Below are 25,770 nucleotides of genomic sequence, written 5' to 3' on the forward strand. Positions count from 1 at the left end.
CCCTCTGGATAGCTGAAGAAGAAGAGGAAACCAAGACCTCCGGGGCCAAAATGGTGCGATCAGTATAGCTCTCGGCTTCTCTACTACAATCTTTTGTAGGACCTTCAAGATGAGAGGAACTGGTGGAAATATGTACACAAACTGATGACTCCAAGACATTGAAAATGCATCCACCACTGTCGGCCGGTCGCACCTGTTCAGGGAACAGAACTTCTGCAGCTTCCTGTTTTGTCTGGATGCCATCAAGTCCCAGGTTGGAGAGCCCCATCTGGTTATTACTTTATTGAAGAAGAGTGGATTCAGTTCCCATTCTGCTGGATTCATCGTTGTCCGATTCAGAAGATCCGCTTGTGTATTGCAACAGCCTCTTATATGAATCGCTCTTAACTCTAAAAGATGTGATTCGGCCCAGATGAATATTTGCTTGCATAATATTATCAAGGATAGGCTCCGCGTTCCTCCTTGTTTGCAGTGTCAAAGGGTAAAGGGGATCAGCCTGGCCAATAAGGGAGCAGGTCACCTCCTACAGCGTCCCTAATTCTGGCCCTGACTCCTAACCGTATGAGCCAACCCAGATAGTAGGAGGGCTCATACTCCGTAACCTCGGGGCCCTACTAACCCTCAGGAAATCCCTGGACTAGGAGCAGGGTAAAGACTACCTGTTCCTCCCCAACACGGACGAACAGGAGTCTCCACTGGCCAAGCTGCAAGGAGAGGGGAACACATACAGCTATAAGGAGATGGCAGGTAAGTGAAACCAGTAACACACTTACCTGCCACAGACACACTGACTGGAACCTGTGCACAAGTGCTGGTGTCCACACCAACATAAAAAGGACACAGCACACACCACAAACCACACAGGAACCCAGGACACCCATAGCTGCAATAAACTTGAGACACCATAAAAACATCTATAACCATTGACCACAAGGGTGGCCCTCACTGGACAGATGGAATATGTAGACCAGGAGGATAGCTCCAGCATACACCATGGCTGGAGTACCCCCCAGCTTCAGGCATCCAAGCCCAAGCAGCCACACCCACACACACATAAACCCAGTGTTAAAACACTAGGAAGGGAGTTAACCCTTCCAACACCAGACAAGGGAAGGAAGCCACTTAAAGGGGATGTGCACACACAAGCATACCAATCCACATGTTACCACCGGCAACAGCATGCGTGGCAACCATGTCCCGGCAATCACCCAGAAGGCTGAGGCACTGCCACCACATGCACACACAGCAACACGTTGCCCGCAAGTGTAGCAACAGTGTCACAGCGCACACCATAGGCCGTGACAGTGGCGAGATTGTCTGACCGGATTAATACAGATCTCCCCTCTAGGAGAGGTTGAAAATGGCACATTGACTTCAGTACTGTCTTCATTTCTTTGAAGTTTGAAGACTGCTGCAGATCCTGATGCGACCACTTCTCTTGGATCCATTTGTTCTGCACATAGGCCCCCCAGCCTTTGGCTGACGCATCGGTTGTTATCATTATCGGGGGAACATATTGAAATGACCATCCTTTGGTTAGATTTTTGGTTTGTAACCACCAGTTCAGACTGAGGATTACTGCCGGTTTCAGGCTGAATCTTCCCTCCAGGTTGTGATGATTGGCATGATTCGCTTGAATCATTAATCATTAACTGGAGGTCTCGCATGCGGTTTTTCGCCCATGGCACTGCATCTATAGTAGAAGTCAGATGGCCCACGGTTTTCATTACTCTGCGGACAGACGGCTTGTGTATGGACATTAAAGTCCTTACTTCCTGTCTCAGAGTCTGAATCTTCTCAAAATTTTCATGCAACGGGTGTCTATTAACAACCCCAAGAACTCCTTTGACGTCATCGGAGAGAGCTGGGATTTTCCCCGATTCACCAGGAAACCGAGGGACTGGAGAAGAGCTATGACTGTGTGGAGATGAGCTTCCAGCTGCCCCTGCGAAGCTGCCACAATTAGCCAGTCGTCCAAATACGGATATACTTGAATGGCTCGTAGACGTAGATTCACTGCTGCCACCACAGAAATGTTGGTAAATATCCGAGGTGCGGACGTTAGGCCGAAAGGCAATGATTTGAATTGTAGGTGCATAATTCTTCCTGCTTTGCCGACTGCCACCCTCAGGAACCGTCTTGAGGTAGCTTTTATGGGCATACGTAGGTAGGCATCTTCTAAATCCAGGGAGGCCATAACCTGGTTTTGTTGGAGTGCAGATGTGACGGATCTTATGGACTCCATTTTGAAATGGATATTCTTTAGATAGTGGTTTAGGTATCTGAGGTCTATAATAAGGCGCCACCTTCCGTCTGATTTTGGGACCGGAAACAATCGGGAGTAGACTCCTTGTTTTTCCTGACCCCTTGGTACTAGTTCCAAGGCTCCTTTTTTCAGGAACTGTTCCACAAGGTGACTGATTCGAGGATCTTCTTTTTGATAAAGAAATCTGTCTTTTGGGTAATGTTGAAACTCTAGAGAATATCCGTCTCTTATTACGTCCAGAGTCCACTTGTCCGTGGTGATCTTTTCCCAGTTCACATAGAAGTGAGACAGACGTCCTCCTACTGACTGACTTCTGGCGTCAGAAACCTGATTTGGGGTTCTTATTGATGTCTGCTTTCCCTCTTGTTCCTTCAGATGAACCAGGACGGACTTTTCTATCTGTTCTGCCTCTGCCGGATCGTCCGCGAAAACTTCCTCTATGATAGGATTGTCTTCTAAAGGGGCGAAAATTTTTAGCACGATCCTTAGTCTTGAACTGAGGAAAATTCGAGGCTTTTTCTTCCGAATTTGTTTCCAACAGTTTGTCCAGTTGTGAACCGAACAGCTTCCCTGGTTCAAAGGGTAAGGAGCAGAGATTACTATTTGATGGAGCATCTCCTGTCCATAATTTCAGCCACAAGGTTCTTCTTATAGAATTAGAGAGTGCCATGTCCTTAGTCAGGAGTCTCAGCGAGTCCACCGGGAAGTCACACAAAAATTCAGCTGCCAACTTAAGGGATGGTAGCTGCTGCAGTAGGTCTTCTCTGGAGACTCCTTCTTCCATGTCTCTTCCCAAATGACTTAGCCAAACTCTGAGTGCTCGAGCTACCGGAACTGCGGCCATTGCTGCCTTATTTAAGGTGGCTAGGTAAGTATGAAGTCTTTTTAGAAGATTATCTGCTTTTTTATCCATAGGATCTTTTAGCAGCGTGGAGTCATCCACGGGAAAAAAGGACCTCTTAGCTAACCTGGTTACAGCAGGATCAACCCTGGCCGGGGATTCCCAGCTTGAAGACTCGGTGGGATCAATTCTATAGACGGAACGGAATCTGGAACCCAGGTCCATTTTCTTCAGAGGATATTTGCATTCTTTTTGGAATATGGATTCCAGGACTGGGTGGCTTGGGAGTACACAGGCTTTTTTCTTTGGAAAATAAAAAGACTCTCTTTGTCTTGCTCGGCAACCGGGTCTTTTTTAGTTTCCATAACACCTTTAACATTCTTGATTAGGCGGTTAGCATCTCTTTTTATCAAAAAGGAAGTTCTCTTCTATATTAGAAACTTCCCAATCAGACTGTGATGAAAGTTCTCCTTCAGATCGTATGAGTCAGAGGTGGACGAGGGAGACGGATCCCGCCCTCTTTTTGACGTTTTCTCTTTCCTTTTTGTCTGTTTCAAAAAATACTTAAAAAGAACCATTAACCTCTTAGTTTCTGCGTCAGATAACTCTTCAGGCTGAGTACAGGAGACACAGACATAAGGCTGGGTTCACACCTGAGTGTTTTACAGCGCGTTCCTACGCGCTGTAAAACGCTCAACAGGCAAGAACCAATAATCCCCTATGGGCATGGTTCACACCTGAGCGTTTTACAGCGCGTACGAACGCGATGTAAAATGCCCTTCGCCCCAAGAAGTACAGGAGCTTCTTTGGGGCATATGGTCGCGCGCTCCCGTACATAGACTTCCGGGAACGCACGACAATGGGCGTTTGCTTGTTGCCGGCCTCGAATAGGAACGCCCGATAAAATCGCGCATACAGAGCGCTCCATACAGTACGCTCAGGTGTGAACCCAGCGTTAGATTGCGAGTCGTCTGGCAAAGGCTGAATACATGAAATACAGAGGGATTGTTTCCTCTTTTTCCTTTTTGATCCAGCAGAAGACCTCTGAGAATGGATAGAAGCAGCAGCATTACAGCTCTCACACTGGTCATCTAGATGTTCATCGGACAGGGGCTGTTCACAGGATAGGCAGAATCTGTGCTTGTGCTTTTTAGATTTTTTTCCCCCCTGAGCTAGACCGAATGGACATCTGAAAACATCAAGAGGCATAATTAGTAAATAAAATGATGACCCAAATACACAGGGGCCCCCTGACACAATACCTTTAGGACTGCAGGAGCTCGGCTGCCAGGCACTACAAGGCACCCTGCTCCAGCCTGCATCCACATTCAAATACCTGGATTTGGCGCCATGCAGCGCACGCTGTCCGGTCCCAGGTTGATGACGTCAGACGCTCCTGCGTCTGCGCTACATGCGGAAGTGCGGCGGCGGCCTCTTGTATTGCCGGAGCGGCAAGGAGAAGAATCCGTCTTGTGGCGCATGAAGATGACGTCAGACGCTCCTGCGTCTTGCGTTCCACTTGCGTGTCACCTTTGGAATCCGGCCCTCCATGCCTGCCCGCACACCGAGGATGCAGGAGAGTGTCAGCGCCAAGGACACTCCACATGGCACCGCTGAACACTTGGCCTGGAGCCTGGGAAACCCCACGACATATGTGGCCATCCACTTGATAAGGTGGGAAACTTCCTCAGAATGAGGACAAATAAAAAATACAAGGAGTAGTTGCATTTAGTACCTATTTATAGCCATGCTAATCAGCTGGTTGTTAATTGTTTAATCTAGGTGGGCGGTCCTACAGACTAATGAGGCCAACATTTAACCCATTCTGTGCTGCCGAGGATGATAAGGGAAATAGCAATAGCACCTCTCAATCAGTATTTTGTGGAAGAAGGTATATAGCACCACTCAATCAGTATTTGGCGGAAACAGGTATATGGCACCCCTCAATCAGTATTTTGTGGAACTAGGTGTATCGCAGACCTCATTCAGTATTTGGTGGAAGAAGGTGAATAGCAATAGCAGCCCTCAATCAGTATTTAGTGGAAGAAGGTATGTGGCACCCCTCAATCAGTATTTAGTGGAAGAAGGTATGTGGCACCCCTCAATGAGTATTTGGCGGAAACAGGTATATGACACCCCTCAATCAGTATTTTGTGGAAGCAGGTGTATTGCAGCCCTCAATCAGTATTTGGTGGAAGAAGGTATATGGCACCCCTCAATCAGTATTTGGCGGAAACAGGTATATAGCACCCATCAATCAGTATTTGGCGGAAACAGGTATATAACACCCCTCAATCAGTATTTGGCGGAAATAGGTATATAGCACCCCTCAATCAGGATTTTGTGGAAGAAGGTATATCGCAGCCCTCAAGCTGTTTTTTTTGGGGCAGGTATATCACACCCATTGCAATTAGTTACTCCAATAGCATTTGTCCCTCTATCTTGCTGCAGTATCGCAGCAGAACTGCGCACAACTGCTACACAATACAAATACAGTCAGGTCCATAAATATTGGGACGTCAACACAATTCTAACATTTTTGGCTCTATACACCACCACAATGGATTTGAAATGAAACGAACACGATGTTCTTTAACTGCAGACGGTCAGCTTTAATTTGAGGGTATTTACATCCAAATCAGGTGAACAGTGTAGGAATTACAACAGTTTGCATATGTGCCTCCCACTTGTTAAGGGACCAAAAGTAATGGGACAATTGGCTTCTCAGCTGTTCCATGGCCAGGTGTGTGTTATTAAACATTAGGCGTGGCCAAAACAACCGTTTGGAACATTCTTAAAAAGAAGGAACGCACCGGTGAGCTCAGCGACACCAAAAGACCCGGAAGATCACGGAAAACACCCTTCACAACAGTTGGCCAGATCAAGAACACTCTCCAGGAGGTAGGTGTATGTGTGTCAAAGTCAACAATCAAGATAAGACTTCACCAGATTGAATACAGAAGGTTCACTACAAGATGTAAACCATTGGTGAGCCTCAAAAACAGAAAGGCCAGATTAGAGTTTGCCAAACGACATCTAAAAAAGCCTCCACAGTTCTGGAACAACATCCTATGGACAGATGAGACCAAGATCAACTTGAACCAGAGTGATGGGAAGAGAAGAGTATGGAGAAGGAAAGGAACTGCTCATGATCCTAAGCATACCACCTCATGAGTGAAGCATGGTGGTGGTAGTGTCATGGCGTGGGCATGTATGGCTGCCAATGGAACTGGTTCTCTTGTATTTATTGATGTGACTGCTGACAAAAGCAGCAGGATGAATTCTGAAGTGTTTCTGGCAATATTATCTGCTCATATTCAGCCAAATGTTTCAGAACTCATTGGACGGCGCTTCACAGTGCAGATGGCCAATGACCCAAAGCATCCTGCAAAAGCAACCAAAGAGTTTTTTAAGGGAAAGAAGAGGAATATTATGCAATGGCCAAGTCAATCACCTGACCTGAATCCGATTGAGCATGCATTTCACTTGCTGAAGGCAAAACTGAAGGGAAAATGCCCCAAGAACAAGAAGGAACTGAAGACAGTTGCAGTAGAGGCCTGGCAGAGCATCACCAGGGATGAAACCCAGCATCTGGTGATGTCTATGCATTCCAGAGTTCAGGCTGTAATTGACTGCAAAGGATTTGCAACCAAGTGTTAAAAAGTGAAAGTTTGGTTTATGATTATTATGTCCCATTACTTTTGGTCCATTAACAAGTGGGAGGCACGTATGCAAACTGTTGTAATTCCTACACCGTTCACCTGATTTGGATGTAAATACCCTCAAATTAAAGCTGACAGTCTGCAGTTAAAGCACATCTTGTTCGTTTCATTTCAAATCCATTGTGGTGGTGTATAGAGCCAAAAATGTTAGAATTGTGTCGATGTTCCAATATTTATGGACCTGACTGTACATTATAATATCATTTCTATTTTAGAAAGTATATTATAATTATATCACACCTCTCTATATCACACCTATCGATAGCACACCTATACTAGTCCTTAAAAGGACTTTTGTGGCCCTATTAGCTAGCGTTTGGTGTCCCTAACTGTCCCTGCTCCAAAATGCAACCTCTCCCTACACTGGCAAAACACATAATGTAAAATGGCTGCCAGACCTGATGTTTTTTTTGTTTTGTTTTTTATTATGTAACTGTTAAATGTACTACTATTGTTCTTTTTGTACTTTATTGGATTAAATAAATAAAAAAAATAAAAAATAAAAAATGGCTGCCAGATGGAGTTCTGTCATAGGGTTGGAGGTGTGTTCATGTGCTGAAACGTCTCAGTTGGCTGTCCTGTCCCACCTGATGGATGTGTCATGGGTCAAAGTTCGGCCCTATGCAAAAAAATATGGCGCGTGCGAATATCGCAATATGTTTGCATGTTTGGCAAATTGCAAAACGACCGCCGGGTGAACCGCAAGGCCATCTCTAATATTGATGTTATGGAGACGGCTGAGCTTACAGGTTTTAGAGCAGTGATACTCTGCTGTCCGTAGAAATACATCCATTAGTCCCTTGTATTTACAACAAAACAAGAGAACATTATATGAGTAAAGTCTTGTTCACACATGTTTATTGGATTATAGTGAAAGTACAAATATAAACAGGGACACAAATGGATAGTTTTGTTCTTTTTAGGGTGCTTTCACACTTGCGGCAGGACGGATCCGACATGCTGTTCACCATGTCGGATCCGTCCTGTGGCTATTTCGCCGTGCCCCCGGGCCGCCGCTCCGTCCCCATTGACTATAATAGGGACGGGGCGGAGCTCCGGCGCAGCACGGCGGTGCACGGCGAAAGCCGCCGGACTAAAATTACTGCATGTCAGGTTTTTTAGTCCGGCGGCTTTCTCCGTGCACCGCCGTGCTGCGCCGGAGCTCCGCCCCCGTCCCCATTATAGTCAATGGGGACGGAGCGGCGGCCCGGGGGCACGGCGAAATAGCCGCAGGACGGATCCGACATGGTGAACAGCATGTCGGATCCGTCCTGCTGCATGTGTGAAACTAGCCTTAGGGCTCTTTCACACCTGCGTTATTGTCTTTCGGCATAGAGTTCCGTCGTCGGGGCTCTATGCCGGAAGAATCCTGATCAGGATTATCCTAATGCATTCTGAATGGAGAGTAATCCGTTCAGGATGCATCAGGATGTCTTCAGTTCCGGTACGGAACGTTTGTTGGCCGGAGAAAATACCGCAGCATGCTGCGCTTTTTGCTCCGGCCAAAAATCCGGAACACTTGCCGCAAGGCCGGATCCGGAATTAATGCCCATTGGAAGGCATTGATCCGGATCCGGCCTTAAGCTAAACGTCGTTTCGGCGCATTGCCGGAGCCGACATTTAGCTTTTTCAGAGTGGTTACCATGGCTGCCGGGACGCTAAAGTCCTGACAGCCATGGTAAGTGTAGTGGGGAGCGGGGGAGCAGTGTACTTACCGTCCGTGCGGCTCCCCGGGCGCTCCAGAGTGACGTCAGGGCGCCCCAAGCGCATGGATCACGTGATCGCATGGATCACGTCATCCATGCGCATGGGGCGCTCTGACGTCATTCTGGAGCGCCCCGGGAGCCGCACGGACTGTAAGTATACCGCTCCCCCGCTCCCCGCTCCTACTATGGCAACCAGGACTTTAATAGCGTCCTGGGTGCCATAGTAACACTGAAAGCATTTGGAAGACGGTTCCGTCTTCAAATGCTTTCAGTACACTTGCGTTTTTCCGGATCCGGCAGGCACCTCCGGCAACGGAAGTGCATGCCGGATCCCAACAACGCAAGTGTGAAAGAGGCCTTAGCTACATATTTATGTGCATATCCAATACAATGCATTCTGAAAGTCTTCAGATGCTTTCACTTTTGTTCACATATTGTGCAGTCTTGTGCTAAGATAAAAAAAATTCAAGTTTTTGCACATCAATCTGCACTCAATACCCCCTAATTAGAAAGTGAAAACAGAATTTTAGAAATGTTTGCAAATTTATAAAAAATTTAAAACAAAACCCAACTATTTTCCACAGTCGCTTTGATATGACACTTGAAAGGGGAGATTTTAATACTAACGACCTATCATCAGGATAGGTCAACAGTATCTGATTGGTGGCGGTCCAGCATTTGGGACCCCCGCCGATCAGTTGTTTGAGAAGGCACCAGCGCTCCTATGAGCACCGCGCCGTCTTGGAGTTTTTCCTAGGCCAGTGATGACACGTTAATCTGTCAGATGGCCTAGATGCCGCTTAGCCCTATATGAGTGAATGGGACTGAGCATCATACCAAACATGACCCCCACCCATCAAATACTGATGACCTATACTGAGGATAGGTCTTCAGAATTAAAATCTCGGAAAAAACTTTTAACCTATTTTTCTCTTCATCATCTTTGAAGTGTTTCTACACCTTGACTGGAGTCCACCTATGATAAATTCAGTTGATTACAAGGCTGTTAGGTGAATTACACACATTCCACCACTAGATGGGGGTAGCACCACAGTATATATACACCACAATTCAGGCCTAGTTAGGTAGTTGTTCGGAGAGTGTGGGAGTTGAAGGAGATGGAGTGAGGAGCAAGGGGGAAGGAGAGGACCCCTCTCCTCTCAGCTCTCTCTTGGGCTCCACGGCCCAGAGGAGCCAATTCATAGGCTCAGTGTCAAGCCAGGAAAACAGGGAGAGGCGAAGTCTGTATTCTACCATCTACTCTTCCGGAGTGCCAAGTGGATTTTACTAAGTTTATTGTGGAAAGACAAAGGAAGGACAATAGCCATTATTTTAGGCTTTAGGCGCCTTTTGTAATAAGGTGAAGGTTTAGTAGCTTCCAGCAGCTTCACCGCTACTTCAAAGACAGATAAGCCATCTGTTACATCACTTGTGTGTAGAACACAAGGACTTTAACTACCTTTACTGAGAATGAAGCAAGGCAAAGAGCTGAATAATAGTGAGAACACAACTTCCTACGTTAGCCTGAGATAGAGCCACATATACAGCCTGTTACTGGGATTTATCACATCCAACCTGCATGTTCAAAAGAGACTGTTTTATAACTGGATGTAAAGTGCTGTCAAGACCCTGGTTACAGTACAGTTCTTGCGTCAAGAAACCTTGGATGAATACCCCGTTTTCCTACTTAATTTAGTGCACTACAAAGAAAAGGAATCCATCGACCTCAGAAGACTGCGATACGTCATCCAACAGCGCCAGCAAAGAAAGGTCCGTGATCCTCACATTGGACTTTATTCTGACACCATCTGTGAGAGACACGTGGGAAGCGAGCAGCTCCATAGACGGGACGCCGGCAGACTCAACGGAGCAAGAGCTCAGTAGCAAGTCCTGTTTTGACCAGCGGCCCGGGTGAAGGTAAGCCCACAGTAGTGGGTATCACACTAAGAGGTGTTGCACCAAATAATTAATAAATGGACTGCTTTGGCTATCCAAGCGAAGAATCCCGTTGTAACTAAGTTGAATGCTAGCATATTGCAACAGTCAGCAGCCGGAAAACTGATACAACATATAATTAGCCTGTAGCAGCTGGAGTATTCTTTTGATACAAACGTTTGGATAGACTGTGTTTAAATATAAGGAAATAACAAAAAAACTAGAGACTGACCTACCTAATGGTGTGATTTTTCTTGTTCCTAAATTGAATATAGGATAATACACTATTTAATCTTTTATGAACCCGATGTATTTTGCTTTCATATGAAGTTGGTAGACGGATTGCCAGCTAATTAGATAGATACTGTCTGCACTAACCTGTCTCTATAATCGGCAACTTACATCACACCCAGGACTTGACCAGTCCAGGTGGGAATAGAGAGAAGCTTATTTGGAGCTACCATTATCTACCTAAACGCTTTTTCTCGTCTATCCTGTACTATATTACTGATTAAGCTTATGACATTTAGATAGGGAACATTTATTTTTTAATATTTTATTGTAATTTTATTGTACACAATTTTATTATATGTTAAAGTGTCCTATATTTCCATATAAGAGTGACCATTCCATCTTCTTTTTATCACAGTACAGTTCTTAGTTGGATTCAAACCCTGCCTCATTCTTCTATCTCCATACTATAACCACTCTCATTATCTTGCACCACCAAGGTGCTGGCGTTACGACATTACCTAAGTCAGGGGACCAGCCGCACAAGCACTCAGAAACCCAATCACCATCAAAGCACCTCAATCACCACCTGGCCGGTGTCCCCTGTAATAGAGTGTGCCCCAGAGAATCTAGTGCTGTTCTCCCCTTCACTGCACTGCTGGCCCAGGGAGGCATCTGCTAACCGTGAGTAACCGATGAACTGTTGTACCCTTCGGCCCACCGTGAACCTCACGTGTTCTCCCCTGAGGACCGGCACGTTGCACTTGCAGAATGTGAAGGTACCCTAAATGTTGTTGCAGAAACTGATTAGTAAATAGAAGCAACAGTGCAGCTGCACACAGATCAAGGAGAGGAGGAACAGCAAAGGCAAAAATGAAAGTAGTAGTTGTTCAATTAATAATGTTCCTAACAGAAATAGTGTGGCGTTGACAGACGGGTCACTGATGTAACCATACCCTTCAGGGTTAAAGCAAATACATTTTACTGCTATAACACATTATACGTATGTTATTGAATGCGTTGTATATAATTACAAGATACCGTTCAGTGTTATAGCAAAACATTTTTATGCAATAAAGCAACTACTGCCTTTACAAAATTTGTGGCCATTGGCACACTGCAATGGAAGGTCCCCGTAAGGAAATATTTCTCCCAGAAGGGCATCCCTGGACTATATGGCCACGTTCAGTGGCAAGTTAATATATGTCTGGCACACAGTGTCGGTGCCAAGATACATCTGACCACAGAAACGCAGTCTAGCAAACACGGGTAGGGAAGGTACCTAACTTTTACTGCCCACTGGGTGAACCTTCTGACGGCCGTCAAGCATGGCACCTATGTGGATTTGGTGTTACCGCCACCGATTGCATGCAGTCCAGCCTCTTCTTCTCCTCCTCCTACTACATCTTCCGTCTTGTCCTCGGCCGACTCCTTCTTTTCCACTGCTACCGCCTCTTCCACAGCCCCCTCCAAGCTCCCCAGAATCTATTCGATGTGCCGGGTGAGACGTTGCCAAGCTGTGCTGCGGCTGTTGTGACTGGAAGCCAAAAGCCACACCGATCCTGCACTCCTTTCAGCTCTGCAGTCATAGGCTGATCAGTGGATAACCCCTCTCAATTTGACAGTTGGTAAAGTGGTGTGCGACAACAGTGCCACTCTGCTGAGCGCGCTGAAACAAGGCAAAATGACACATGTGCCGTGCATGGCACACGTTCTAAACTTATTCGTGCAGCGATTCTTTGCCAAATACCAAGGGGGCCAGGATGTCTTGCGGCTGGCCAGGAAAATCTCTGGCCATTTTAGAAGATCTTACACGGCCATGGCTCGCCGTGCTGACGTTCAGCAGTGACACCACTTGCCCGTCAGACGTCTGATTTGTGACTGCCCGACGTGCTGGAACTCCACCTTGTATATGCTTGATAGGCTGCTTCAGCAGAAATGTGCAGTTAACGACTACCTGTACGAACTCTGCGGCAGGACAGGTTGTGGGGAGCTTGGTTTTTTTTCACAGCGCCAGTGGCTGCTCATGCGCAACGCATGCAGACTTCTGAGGCCATTTGATGAGATCATCAAACTGGTCAGTTGCAGCCAGGGCGCCATCAGTGACATTGTACCTTACGCCTTCTTTCTGGAGCATGCATTGCGTTGTGTCATTGATCAAGCCGTCGAGGAGCAGGAGCTGGAAAATGAGGAAGTCGCAATGCTGAATGAATTCCCAAGGGGGGCTACTCCATCTGAAACAAGTCAGCAGGAGTCGGAAGAGGAGTCAGAGGAGGTTGGTGGCTGGGGGGGGGGGGGGCCGGAGGAGGAGGAGGAGGAGCAAGAAGAGCAGGCTTTAAACTTTTCGGGGATCCCTGGTGTTGTCCGTGGCTGGGGGGAGGAGACCGAGGATGACATTTTCTTGGGCGATGAGCAGGAGCCAGGGTGCTCCACCGCTTCCAATTTTGTGAAAATGGGGGCCTTTATGCTCAAGTATTTGAAGAGGGACCCCTGTATAAAAAGCATAAAGGTCAAGGACCTGTACTGGGTGACAACGTATTTAGACCCCAGGTACAAACACAAAATAGCGGACATGTTACCAGCATCACAGAGGGCTGTCAAAATGCAGCATATCCAGGCCTTGCTGTGAGAGATGCTGCATTCTGCTGTTGTGGGCACTGGCAGAGGAATTTCCACCGACAGCGAAACAGGTGCGGGTACAAATCCTACCTCGTCTGCAAAAAGAGGGCGGTTTGAAGAGGTGTTGGTCACTTCGGATATGAGATCATTCTTGCAACCAACCCATCGACAGCCTCCCTCCGGATCCAGCCTCAGGGAACGCCTAGACCGACAGGTGTCCGACTACATCAGATTAACGGCCGATATGGACGCTCTGCTCTGAGAAACGAGGAACCCCTTGACTACTGGGTGTGCAGGCTTGACCTGTGGCCAGAGCTGGCACAATTTGCCATGGAACTCTTGGCATGCCCCTCATCGAGTGTCCTGTCCGAGAGGACATTCAGCGCAGCAGGGGGAATCGTGACCGATTAGAGCACTCACCTAGCTCATAACAGTGTGGACTACCTCACATTTTTTAAAATGAATGAGGCATGGATCTCGGAGGAATTCAACACCTGTGATGACCACTTATAATTGAATTTCCTCATGCCAGTCCACACATATCCGCCACAACCCAGAACAAAGAATGGTCCTTGCCTTATGTATATACAGTAGCATAAAAGGCCTTTTATGTCAGGTGAATGCCTAATTATTGGGGCCGCCTAATGTACCTCCTTCCATAGAATCCAAAGTTCTTTGCTGTCAGGTGAATGCCTATTGCCTAATATTTGGGGCCTGTACTCGCCGACAGTTAAATTTTTTATCTCTAGCCACATAAATCACACCCCGTCTTACTCCTCTGCCTCTCATTATGGTGGCGTATGAACCGCATTCACTATAAGGACCTTCTAGTGTCACAGGGTCATGTGACTGTGCCCGCCACCCCGTATTGTGCCTCTCACCCTGTACTGTGCCCCCTTATTCCCTGCATTGTGCCCTCTTACCACACCCTGTGCAGTGCCCCTAGTCACTCCCTGTACTGTGCCCTCTTATACCCTTTTATCCAGTCATGGTATGTCGGTTTTATCCGGTCACTGTACAGAGGTGTTATCCGGTCAATGTATGGACGTGGTATCCAACAACTGGATAGCCATAACTGTATCCCTTTCCCTGCCCACGCCATCCTTTTTTAGACATGGCATGAGCGAGAAAAATATGCAGATTGCGGTGCTAAGGACCTTTGCGCCACAATCTGTGTCAGAAATACGCCTAAAATAGACGTATTTCTATATAATAAATGACCACCTAATTGTATTATTATTCGGGGATAGAGCTAATATCTTTATATTATATAGATTCTATACTGTGCCCTGTATTTCCCAGTAGAAAATGATCCTTGAAAAACACAGTCCTTATCCCTGACCACCAGGACCAGGTGGCGCACTGTCAGTACATGGCGGCCTCCCCTCTCTGCTCCGCTGTGTACTGGTGATTATTCTGACACTAGGGCTGTTCACTATACAGTTCCATGGTAGAAAAATAAATTACGTTAACGTATGCATTTTTTTATGGACTCTGTAGGATACAAAAACCTGGAGTGCTGCACATTTGTATACATCAAACCAATAGAAAACATTTTTTTCTAGGCTCTAGCAGGGCACATTTTTGAGAGTTTCCCTTTAAGATGCATAAAAATGACCCCTGATTAAAATACATTGTTTTTGTGGGAATTTTTGCCAATGATCCCCTTCTGGTATATCACCAGGGGTCGAGTCGAGGGGGAACGCGTGGGAACGGCGTTCCTGCACTTTTTTCATGGCAGGAACGCCGTTCCCTTTCAGGGCAAAAGGACCAGGAGGGGAAGCGGTGAAATCAGATTCACAGGGGGCGGAGCGGAGGCAAGGCCCTGCGTGACTCGCACTGTGCAGGGCAGGCTAAGTGAGGAGGGAGGGGGAGCGGCTTCAGTTGAGGACGGAAGACTCACTGACTGACTCCCCCCCCCCTCCTGGCTGAGAGCTCCCCTCCTCCTATCCTGAGCCTGCGTACCTACCATATAGGCAGACCACGTAGCTGCTATGGGGCCCGTGAGGAAGGGGGGGCCCTGCAGTGGAGGAGAGTCCCCGCCCCTGTCTATCTTCCTACCTATCTCCCGTCCGCTAGCCCCGCCTCCTAGCTCCGCCTCCTGCCTGTTAGCTCCGCCCCCGCCTGATTCCTCTGGATTGCCACAACCCGTAATGAAGTAAGTGAGGACTTGTAGGTGAAGACAGTGCAGAGGTGTATGTGTGTGGAGGAGGGGGTCACTCAGCTTTCCCAGGCTATTCCTCTGCACATATGCCATTCAGAACAGGAGGGAAGCTGGGTGTCACTACATTATGTAATGTGACTCAGCTTTCCTGATGTCCTGCAAGGCATAAAAGCTATGGGGCCCAATGATTTTTGTGTACGCCCCTGCCTGACTGTCTTCTGAGGTGAGCGTGGCTGGACCATCCGACCGGACCGGGGTCCTGGTGGTCCGGTCCAGACCAGTCTAAGTGTCTGTGACTGTCCCTGAGTGAGTCCGGGGGCCCTAACCCGCCTGGTGGGAGCGCCGGTGGCCAGCAGCCCCAGACCAGACCAGTCAATACCCCCTCTTTTATCTCAGTCAGTACTCTCATCAGATGTGACTGCAGGCAGCACAGCAGCAGGCCAGAAGAGATCGATCAGCCAGGATTAATGTGCACAGCCTGGGTGGGAGGCCCCCCTTACCCTGGCCTTAGGCAAGTGACAAACTGCCCCCCCCCTCCTCAATCTTAGGCAAGTGACAAACTCAGCTCTGCTACATCTACAATGAGCAACTACAACAAATGTAATGCCAAACTGCAGTTCCTCTATGCGATTGTGATGCCTCAGATAGCTTCCACTGGACCCACAGCCTGTGGGTCCAGTGGAAGCTATCCAAGGCATCACATAAAGGAACTGCAGTTTGGCATTACATTTGTTGTAGTTGCTCATTGTAGATGTAGCAGAGCTGAGTTTGTCACTTGCCTAAGATTGAGGAGGGGGGGGCAGTTTGTCACTTGCCTAAGGCCAGGGTAAGGGGGGCCTCCCACCCAGGCTGTGCACATTAATCCTGGCTGATCGATCGCTGCTGCTCTCACATCTGATGAGAGATTTCCTAAGGGGGTATTGACTGGCATTAGGGACGGGCTGGTGGATGAGGGCAGCCACCCGGTCCTGCCTATGGATCACCCAGTTTGCACTTAGCTATGCCCAGGCCCCATGCCAGGGGGTCCCTGATGTATTAACTGACCAATAACATGGAGATCCCAGTGCCAGCTGCCTTGCTGGTGGACGATTGGCATATACTTATGCTGTGGGCCACAGCAGAAGTATATGCCAATCGTCCACCAGCAAGGCAGCTGGCACTGGGATCTCCATGTTTATTTCATGTTAATTTTGAAGTTGTTTGTGTAAACTGGCACTTTACAATAAATTTTGCACTGAATTTTCAGCGAAATATATATTTTTTTGGGAGGGGGGGGTTGCAGTGGATCTTGGGTAAGTTCCCACACTTTTTTCCCCAGGACTTGACCCCTGTATATCACTGTCCATGTTGTGGGACTACTTGTATACTTCTAGTTTGTGTTTGCTGGCTGCAAATATGACCTGAAGGTTTTTTAGGTTTGCCTGCCATTAAAGTGAATGGGGCCTGCCGTGAACATTTGAACATGCGTTCGCGAATCGTACCGGCCGATGTGGCCCCCAGTATTAATGATGCCCCATTAGTGGCCCCCAGTATTAATAAGGTTCCCATTAGTGACCCTCAGTATTAATAATGTCCCATTAGTGGCCCCCTAGTATTAATAAAGCCCCTATTAATGACCCCTACTAAAATGAATGCCCCATTAGTGCACCCCTAGTATTATTTCTAGGGGGAGACGGTCCGCGGCAGCCCAGAGTGTGCTCGTCCGGGACTCAAAGTTGCATCAGGTCCAGTGATTACTCTATACAGAGGTCTCTAGACTGCTTCAGTAGGTGCGGGAGACGATGGGACACAACGCAAGTGTCCCAAAGGTTTACGTGGCGGACAAGAGAGAACAACGATTTGTGAAAAGTCTGAGCAAGTTAGAGAAGATATATATATATATATATAAGTAAAGGTGGTACTTTGTGTTGTACAACATGGCAAACTTTGCTGACAGAAAAGAAAGTTAGATTAGAAGATGAGAAGTTAGTGGATACAGTCCAAGTGTGGCTGGACTGTAGCAAGGAATTTGAACAGATGGGAGGAGAGCAAAATCTTGATGAAGCTAGTGGCAGATATTATTCTAAACCTGGTGATCTTGAGCTGGGCCAGCCACCGCCCTATTAATGCTGCTGAGAAGAAAGAAAGTGGGTGGGACTGTAATGTATGTTGTCAGAAAAATCCCACCTCCGAGAGACGTGTTTTGCCTGTGGTGCTCCACGCCCACATAGTCACACCCCTGTAAGCCCCAAGCATGTCCACCCCAGTGCCTGCTACGGCACCATCTTATTCCCAGCCGACGCATATGGCTGGACCATTCATCTCCTTCAGCCCTGATCCTCCCATCGCCCCTGTAGTCTCACCAGTGTCTCCGTTATATCCCATGATAAATCCAGACGGCACATTTATGGCCCATAGCAATCCACCTCCTGCCTTGATCATGAAAAGGGTTTCAGTCAGAATGAAGCTGTAGACCTCAGACTCCTGGCCCGCTCGTTTGTTGATGGTCTGCGACCAGAGATAAACAAAGCCCTTGTGACCTGTCACCCTGAGTGGAAATCCCTGACCCTGGAAGTCTTGGAGTAAATTGCAGTGATCAAGGTGAAGGCCCATACTCGAGCTGACTCTGAGGCCAGAGGAAACGCCCTAGCTGGCCAAGCAGCCAAGAAAGCAGCAGTGGAAGAGGAAAGAGTCCAGTCAGACCAGATTATGGTAGCACAGGAAGACCTGGGACAAAAAGAAGTCACTTGGGACCTACTGAAACAAATGCAGAAACAGGCCACTCCCATGGAAAAGGAAACCTGGCTGAAAGAGTCAGCCCTCGAAGAATAATCTGGACTCTGGACACAAGGAAAGAGCGTGTGCCTGCCCAGAGCCCTCTATCCCTTAATAGCCTCAGTGGCCCATGGGCCCACCCACCAATCCAAAACCATCATGAAAGAACTAATTGACAAAATATGGGTGGCCCCTGGAATCACCTCGGTTCTGGTAAGACATACCCAGTCTTTCCTCATTTGTGCCGAGTGCAACCCAGGCAGGACTAAACCCACGCCCACCAAGTGCCTTTCCAGAGCTCTGTACACATTCCAAAGGATCCAAATTGAACACATTCAGATGCCAATGTGCCAAGGGTTTCAATATGTGCTAGTAGTGATAGACTTGTTCTCTGGGTGGCCAGAAGCCTACCATATCTGAAACCAGACAGCAACCACCACTGCTAAGAAACTAATGCAGGAAACTATTTGTAGGTTTGGGTACCTGAGGTCATTGAGAGTGATCAGGGCCCAGCATTCACTGCTAGTCTAACCCAAGAGGTCTGGAAGATGGTAGGGTCACACCTAGCGTTTCACACCCCTTACCGACCCCATACGAGATCCTATTTGGGACAGGGCCAAGAATGGGACAGTATTTTCCGCAGCAGCTACAAATGCATTATGAATCTGTTGCAAAATATGTGATAGCATTGAGAAAACAATTGTGTAACATATATGCACAAGTTCTCTCTTCCATTCCAGATCCTGACTCCCTAGAAGGAAGCCACACTCTGAAACCTGGAGAGTGGGTGGTGGTCAAGAAACACGTCAGAAGCACCTTCGAGCCACGATACGAGGGACCCTACCAGGTGCTGTTGACTACCCCAACTTTCGTGAAACTCGAAGGGAGACCCACCTGGATCCACGCCTCACATTGTAAAAGAGTAAAGGCCATCCTGACGACCCCCGAACAATAAGCCATGAGGATCCACCTACTTATCATGACTTTGACCCATAAAACCAAGTTGAATCCAGTAAAGACAAGGACAGGGAAGTGCCCTTGCCTGTCGCAGGGTGGGCAGATGCCCCATGGGTCATGATCTACAGATCAGGACCCTCGATAGATCATAGCTCTTCCCCTTGGCAAGAGGGATACTGGGCTAATGTCACATGTTTTCCTAGCTGGACACACTGTTATTGTCTTAAAGTACAAACCAAAGGCATGACATTTAGTCCACACATACACTCAGGTTGCAATGACTCAGAAACTGAAAGGCACATGCAGTGTATTGGTGTAGATGCAGTGAACGGAAAAGACCTACCCTGTATCCACCATACTGTGCAGGACCTTATCACAGGTATATTAGCCAACACCACCGTAGGTCAGTTAAAAGGATATGAGCTGGCAAAAGGAACAATTAGCCAAATGAATTACCCAATTATTCAATAGCACAGCAGTGGCAGTTCCAAGAGGACATACAGTTGCAAGAAAAAGTATGTGAACCCTTTGGAATGATATGGATTTCTGCACAAATTGGTCATAAAATGTGATCTGATCTTCATCTAAGTCAATAATAACAACAATAGATAATCACAGTCTGCTTAAACTAATAACACACAAAGAATTAAATGTTACCATGTTTTTATTGAACACACCATGTAAACATTCACAGTGCAGGTGGAAAAAGTATGTGAACCCCTAGACTAATGACATCTCCAAGAGCTAATTGAAGTGAAGTGTCAGCCAACTGGAGTCCAATCAATGAGATGAGATTGGAGGTGTTGGTTACAGCTGCCCTGCCCTATAAAAAACACACACCAGTTCTGGGTTTGCTTTTCACAAGAAGCATTGCCTGATGTGAATCATGCCTCACACAAAAGAGCTCTCAGAAGACCAACGATTAAGAATTGTTGACTTGCATAAAGCTGGAAAGGGTTATAAAAGTATCTCCAAAAGCCTTGCTGTTCATCAGTCCACGGTAAGACAAATTGTCTATAAATGGAGAAAGTTCAGCACTGCTACTACTCTCCCTAGGAGTGGCCGTCCTGTAAAGATGACTGCAAGAACACAGCGCAGACTGCTCAATGAGGTGAAGAAGAATCCTAGAGTGTCAGCTAAAGACTTACAAAAGTCTCTGGCATATGATAACATCCCTGTTAGCGAATCTACGATATATAAAACACTAAACAAGAATGGATTTCATGGGAGGATACCACAGAGGAAGCCACTGCTGTCCAAAAAAACATTGCTGCACGTTTACAGTTTGCACAAGAGCACCTGGATGTTCCACATCAGTACTGGCAAAATATTCTGTGGACAGATGAAACCAAAGTTGAGTTGTTTGGAAGAAACACCCAACACTATGTGTGGAGAAAAAGAGGCACAGCACACCAACATCAAAACCTCATCCCAACTGTGAAGTATAGTGGTGGGGGCTTCATGGTTTGGGGCTGCTTTGCTGCGTCAGGGCCTGGACGGATTGCTATCATCAAAGGAAAAATTAATTCCCAAGTTTATCAAGACATTTTGCAGGAGAACTTAAAGGGATTCTGTCATGAGATTTGAGCCCTATAAGCTAAACATATGGCCAGGTCCGTACGTTAACCCAGGGTGCCCGCCCGCACCCCTCGCCGTCTGGTGCCCAGTGTCGCCTTCCTCACCTCAGCCCCGCCTCCGCAATCCTCCCGTCCCTCTGCTAGATCCGGCGCCTGCACACTAGGCTCAGCCTGATGCGCCGCGGACTCCTTCGCTCAACGAAGCCGCTGCCAGGAGTCCGTGGCGCATCAGGCTGAGCCTAGTGCGCAGGCGCCGGATCTAGCAGAGGGACGGGAGGATTGCGGAGGCGGGGCTGAGGTGAGGAAGGCAGCGCTGGGCACCAGATGGCGAGGGGTGCGGGCGGGCACCCTGGGTTAACGTAAAACCCCTTGGGCACCTTAGGTAGGTGAGTGACAGCTTATAAAAACCATTTTTTTGGGCTAATAGAGCCACAAGCAGGTTTAATAAGGGCAGTTTAGGATTCATGTTATTAGTATGGACCTGGCCATATGTTTGGCTTATAGGGCTCAAATCTCATGACAGAATCCCTTTAAGGCCATCTGTTCACCAGCTGAAGCTCAACAGAAGATGGGTGTTGCAACAGGACAACGACCCAAAGCATAGAAGTAAATCAACAACAGAATGGCTTAAACAGGAGAAAATACGCCTTCTGGAGTGGCCCAGTCAGAGTCCTGACCTCAACCCGATTGAGATCCTGTGGCATGACCTCAAGAAAGCGATTCACACCAGACATCCCAAGAATATTGCTGAACTGAAACAGTTCTGTAAAGTGAAATGGTCAAGAATTACTCCTGACCGTTGTGCACGTCTGATCTGCAACTACAGGAAACGTTTGGTTGAAGTTATTGCTGCCAAAGGAGGTTCAACCAGTTATTAAATCCAAGGGTTCACATACTTTTTCCACCTGCACTGTGAATGCTTACATGGTGTGTTCAATAAAAACATGGTAACATTTAATTCTTTGTGTGTTATTAGTTTAAGCAGACTGTGATTGTCTATTGTTGTGACTTAGATGAAGATCAGATCACATTTTATGACCAATTTGTGCAGAAATCCATATAATTCCAAAGGGTTCACATACTTTCTCTTGCAACTGTATACTTAGTTTGTGGACACAAAGCGTACAAATGGTTATCCAAGAATGTCGCAGGACTGTGCACTGTTGCCAGGCTTACTCCTGCCACCTTTATAGTACCACACTCTGAAATTGACATAAATGCTATTCCTAAACACACCTTGTACCGTAGGGCCAAAGATAACATACCCAGACCAAACGGTAAGCCACATATTGTAGAAATGAGCATTCCCAATAACTTTTTTAGTACCCTTTTCATATATCCCATGGTAATGCAGATGTGGGATCATTTGGTGGTAGCAACTGATTATCTAGACCAGGGATGCCCAACCTGCGGCCCTCCAGCTGTTGCCAAACTACAATTCCCAGCATGTCTGGACAGCCTACAGCTATTAGGGCATGCTGGGAGTTGTAGTTTTGCAACAGCTAGAGCGCAGGTTGAGCATCCCTGATCTAGACAATCAAATATGGGAAGTGATGGGACTTATGAATACCTCGAACATCGTGCAGAACCAGTTGATCATTGTCACCAACCAACACACATTAGTTCTAGACTATGTTACAGCTAAAGATGGAGGTATGTGCCAGGTTGTGGGACCCGCTTGTTGCCATTACATAGACCGGCAGGGTAAATTGCAAGTTAAAGGGAACCTGTCACCTGAAAAACGCATATTAAACCGACCACAGTACCTTACAGTATCCCCCAGTGTGTTGCTAATCATGTTTTTCTTGCCTCTTTGTGTTTCTTCATACTTGTTAAAAATGATGTTTTAATGTCGGCTTGGAGTCAAGGGGGGCAGCGGCCTAGGCGTCTCCAATCCTGCTCTCCCTGCCTCCCGCCGCCTTGATTGACACGCCGCATCTCAGTGCCGGGACCGCGCTCTCAGCCCGCATGCGCAGTAAAGGGCTGCTGTAGCGCGATCCCGGCTCCGGCTCGTACACTCAGCCGGCTTCGAGGCTGGCGGGTGCATGCGCTGTAGCGAGACTGAAGCCGGCTGCTCAGCCACCGCTTAATAGAAATATCCTACTTCCTGGATGTACCAGGTGCACACAGCTTTTCCACTATCTTGAAGATGGGAGGGGGGAAGGAGCGCATTCCAAGGTCCTAGGTACAGTGAGGGGGTTGCGGAGCTGTTCTGTGAAGCTGATATCTTAAGTCAGCCTGATGGAAAAGAAGTGTAAGATTAACCCATTAAATGCTTGCTATTATTTCCCAGTAAGCAATAAAAATACACCACATTTAGTCACCTCCCACCGCGGGGGTATATTCTGTGTGAACTCTCACAATAAACTAGAGATTTTGCTTTGACCCCAGCGTGTGTGTCTTTGCTTAATTTCTCTGTGCACATAAAGACAATATCTACTAATTTGGAAAAGTACATTAACCTACCTGGTATCTTGACCAGATCCAAAACACGGATAAACCAGCCCATGTCCGTTCCGCAATTTGCGGCCCGCACATGCAGCGGCTATCATAGAAAATGCCTATTCTTGTCTGCAATTGCGGACAAGAATAGGACATGTTCTATTTTCTTTGTGGAGCCGAAGCAACGGTTGCGGCTCTTTTGCGGCCCCATAGAAATGAATGGGTCCGCACCCGTTCCACAAAATTGCACAACGGATGCAGACTCATTCATACGGTCGTGTGTGTGAATGTAGCCTTTTAATCTCTGTCCATCCCTGGTTATCTATAAAATATAACTGAACATATTACTTATATATATATATATATATATATATATATACATATATATATATATTCTGAAATGTTTAACATTATATATATATATATATATATATATAAATATATATAAAGGTATATATATTAAACGTTAAATATTTCAGTACACCTCTAGCCTTTACAAGCTATCTCACTAGCAGGCAGTGCGCACTACTGTCGCGCGCTCAGCCAATGACGTCATGCGCGCTCCCGCAAGATCTCACTGCTCGGCGTCTAGCCCGTCCTATTGAGCGCGCGCAAGGTCTAGTTGCGCCGATCACGTGACTGTCTTGCCTTCCAGATTAACCGGGGGCGGGGCGTGGCGTAGACAGGAAGAAGCTGGAGTCGGAAGTCGACGTTCCGCTGCTGTCGTCTTTATGTCGAGCGGTTTGGGGACCCGGTGCTGACAGGGAACTGCAGGGGCATGCTTAGCTGGTAGAGGTTCCGGTGGGAGACATGGCGGAGAAATTCGATAACTTAGAGGAGCACCTGGAGAAGTTCGTGGAGAACATACGGCAGCTGGGGATCATCGTAAGCGACTTCCAGCCGAGCAGCCAGGCTGGCCTCAACCAGAAGCTGTAAGTCCTAGAGGCCATGTGTCCCGACACCAGCGTGACAGAGGAAGTAGCTGCTTGTCCACTACAGGCTCTTCTTCTAGGGGTATAGCCAATTACTGCTCTCTTCTCCCCAGGAAATATGTCCCATTGGGGCTTCCATAGACTTGTGCCCCTTGACTCAAATTTCCCTGGTGCATGAAACTGTGTCTCACGGGCTGTCAGCTATGCCCCCCCCCCATGTGGTGCCATGTCAGGGTAGGGTGCCTCTTTCTGCCCCTGTTGGTTGCCTATATGATAAGGGTGTTGCAGTCAGTTGAGCATCGCTCCCTCCTCCTGGCTCTGTTTTAAAGGGGTTGTGCAAGAATGTTTTTTTGTTTGGCACCCTTATATCTCACATGGCTGTTGTAAGAATTTCCACCCACACTGGACAAATCTATAGTAATTGCACATTGTGGTGGTGTTTGAGTTCTCATCGGGAATAAAGGTGGACTACATGGTGACCTTAGCAGCGACACCTTTTCATGTGACCACCTGTCCCTGTGTAGCAGGTTTTGAACTGAATGGGGTCACAGTGTGACTCACAAGTTGCTGTGACCCCAGAATTGTAACAAACCCATCAGTGTTGGATTTTTTTGTGATTCTGAGGTCCCTGCCTCAGCAAGTCACACTGCAACCCAATACTGCTGCACAGCGAGCTTTGGTCATGTGATGGGTGTTGTGGCAAAGATCACCATGTAGTCCATCCTAGAAGAACATTCCAGTATATTGGAGGGGTTGGGGGGGAAGGGCATCAGTGACAGAATCCTGGACAGCTCCTTTACATGGTTTGTCCAATTTTGGGCCTTTAAAGGCTATCAACACCTTTTGGAGGCAATTTTTGTTTGATTGCATCTTGTGCATTTTTGGCTAAAAATCATATTTTCAATTGGCTTTTATTTAAAATATTTCCATTACACCCCATGACAGCACCTGTGAGAGATCCTTCCCCTTTCGGACAGGAAACGGGAACTTCCCAGATCTTTAAATGGGGTTCACCACACTCCATCCTCAGTTTCTTCCTGTTTCCTGTCCTTAGGACAGGGGGATGGATATTTCCCGGATCGTTCAGGAGGCTGCAGGGCTTCTACTTATTAGAAGTTCCTGACGGCGTAAGGCCCCTTGCAGTTCCTCCCGCAGCGAGTCGGCATTGCAGCACCCGGCCTGACCTCCCAGCACTGACGGGATTCACATAGCATTATATTGATTTATGATGCTATGTAACCCTATGCATTATGCCAGTGTTATCCAATACATTCCAGAACTGTAAGGGTTACATATCATGGTAAATCAATATAATGCTATGTGACCCCTGGCAGTGCTGGGAGGTCCGGCCGGGTGCTGCGATGCGGACTCACTGCGGGAGGAACGCTCGTCTGCAAGCGGCCTAAGTTTCCACTAGGAGCTGCTATAAAAGTCCGGTATATTGTGTTTTTTTTTTTTATGCCATGGGGGAATGCCTGGCGGCCACTTCGTTACCTTCATACCTGCGGCCGTGCGGAGTTCCGGAGGAAGGCGTCCTCATCCTGGCTCGTCGGTTTGGTGTGCTCCTGCAGCTCCTGTTCCACACGTAACAGGAAGGGGTTAAAAACATAGCGGGCAGTGCGCA

General features: G+C 47.4%; 1 protein-coding gene and 1 long non-coding RNA gene across 2 annotated transcripts in view; both read left to right on the top strand.

Annotated features, from left to right (window-relative positions):
* The first annotated feature begins 1,265 nt into the window (after positions 1-1,265).
* Positions 1,266-22,454, top strand: LOC121002081. Its single transcript, XR_005779214.1, has 3 exons — positions 1,266-1,276; positions 8,743-8,750; positions 22,306-22,454. It is a non-coding gene; the product is annotated as an uncharacterized LOC121002081 (long non-coding RNA).
* Positions 22,455-23,869: 1,415 nt separating this feature from the next.
* MED10 (mediator complex subunit 10) overlaps positions 23,870-25,770 on the top strand; it is a 42,317-nt gene continuing 40,416 nt past the window's right edge. Inside the window, exon 1 of the mRNA XM_040432141.1 lies at positions 23,870-24,146. Coding sequence (XP_040288075.1) covers positions 24,025-24,146 — 122 coding nt within the window. The 5' untranslated portion in view covers positions 23,870-24,024. The remainder of the gene's footprint in view (positions 24,147-25,770) is intronic.

This window comes from Bufo bufo, chromosome 5 (genome assembly GCF_905171765.1).
Source record: "Bufo bufo chromosome 5, aBufBuf1.1, whole genome shotgun sequence".
Lineage (NCBI taxonomy): Eukaryota > Metazoa > Chordata > Amphibia > Anura > Bufonidae > Bufo > Bufo bufo.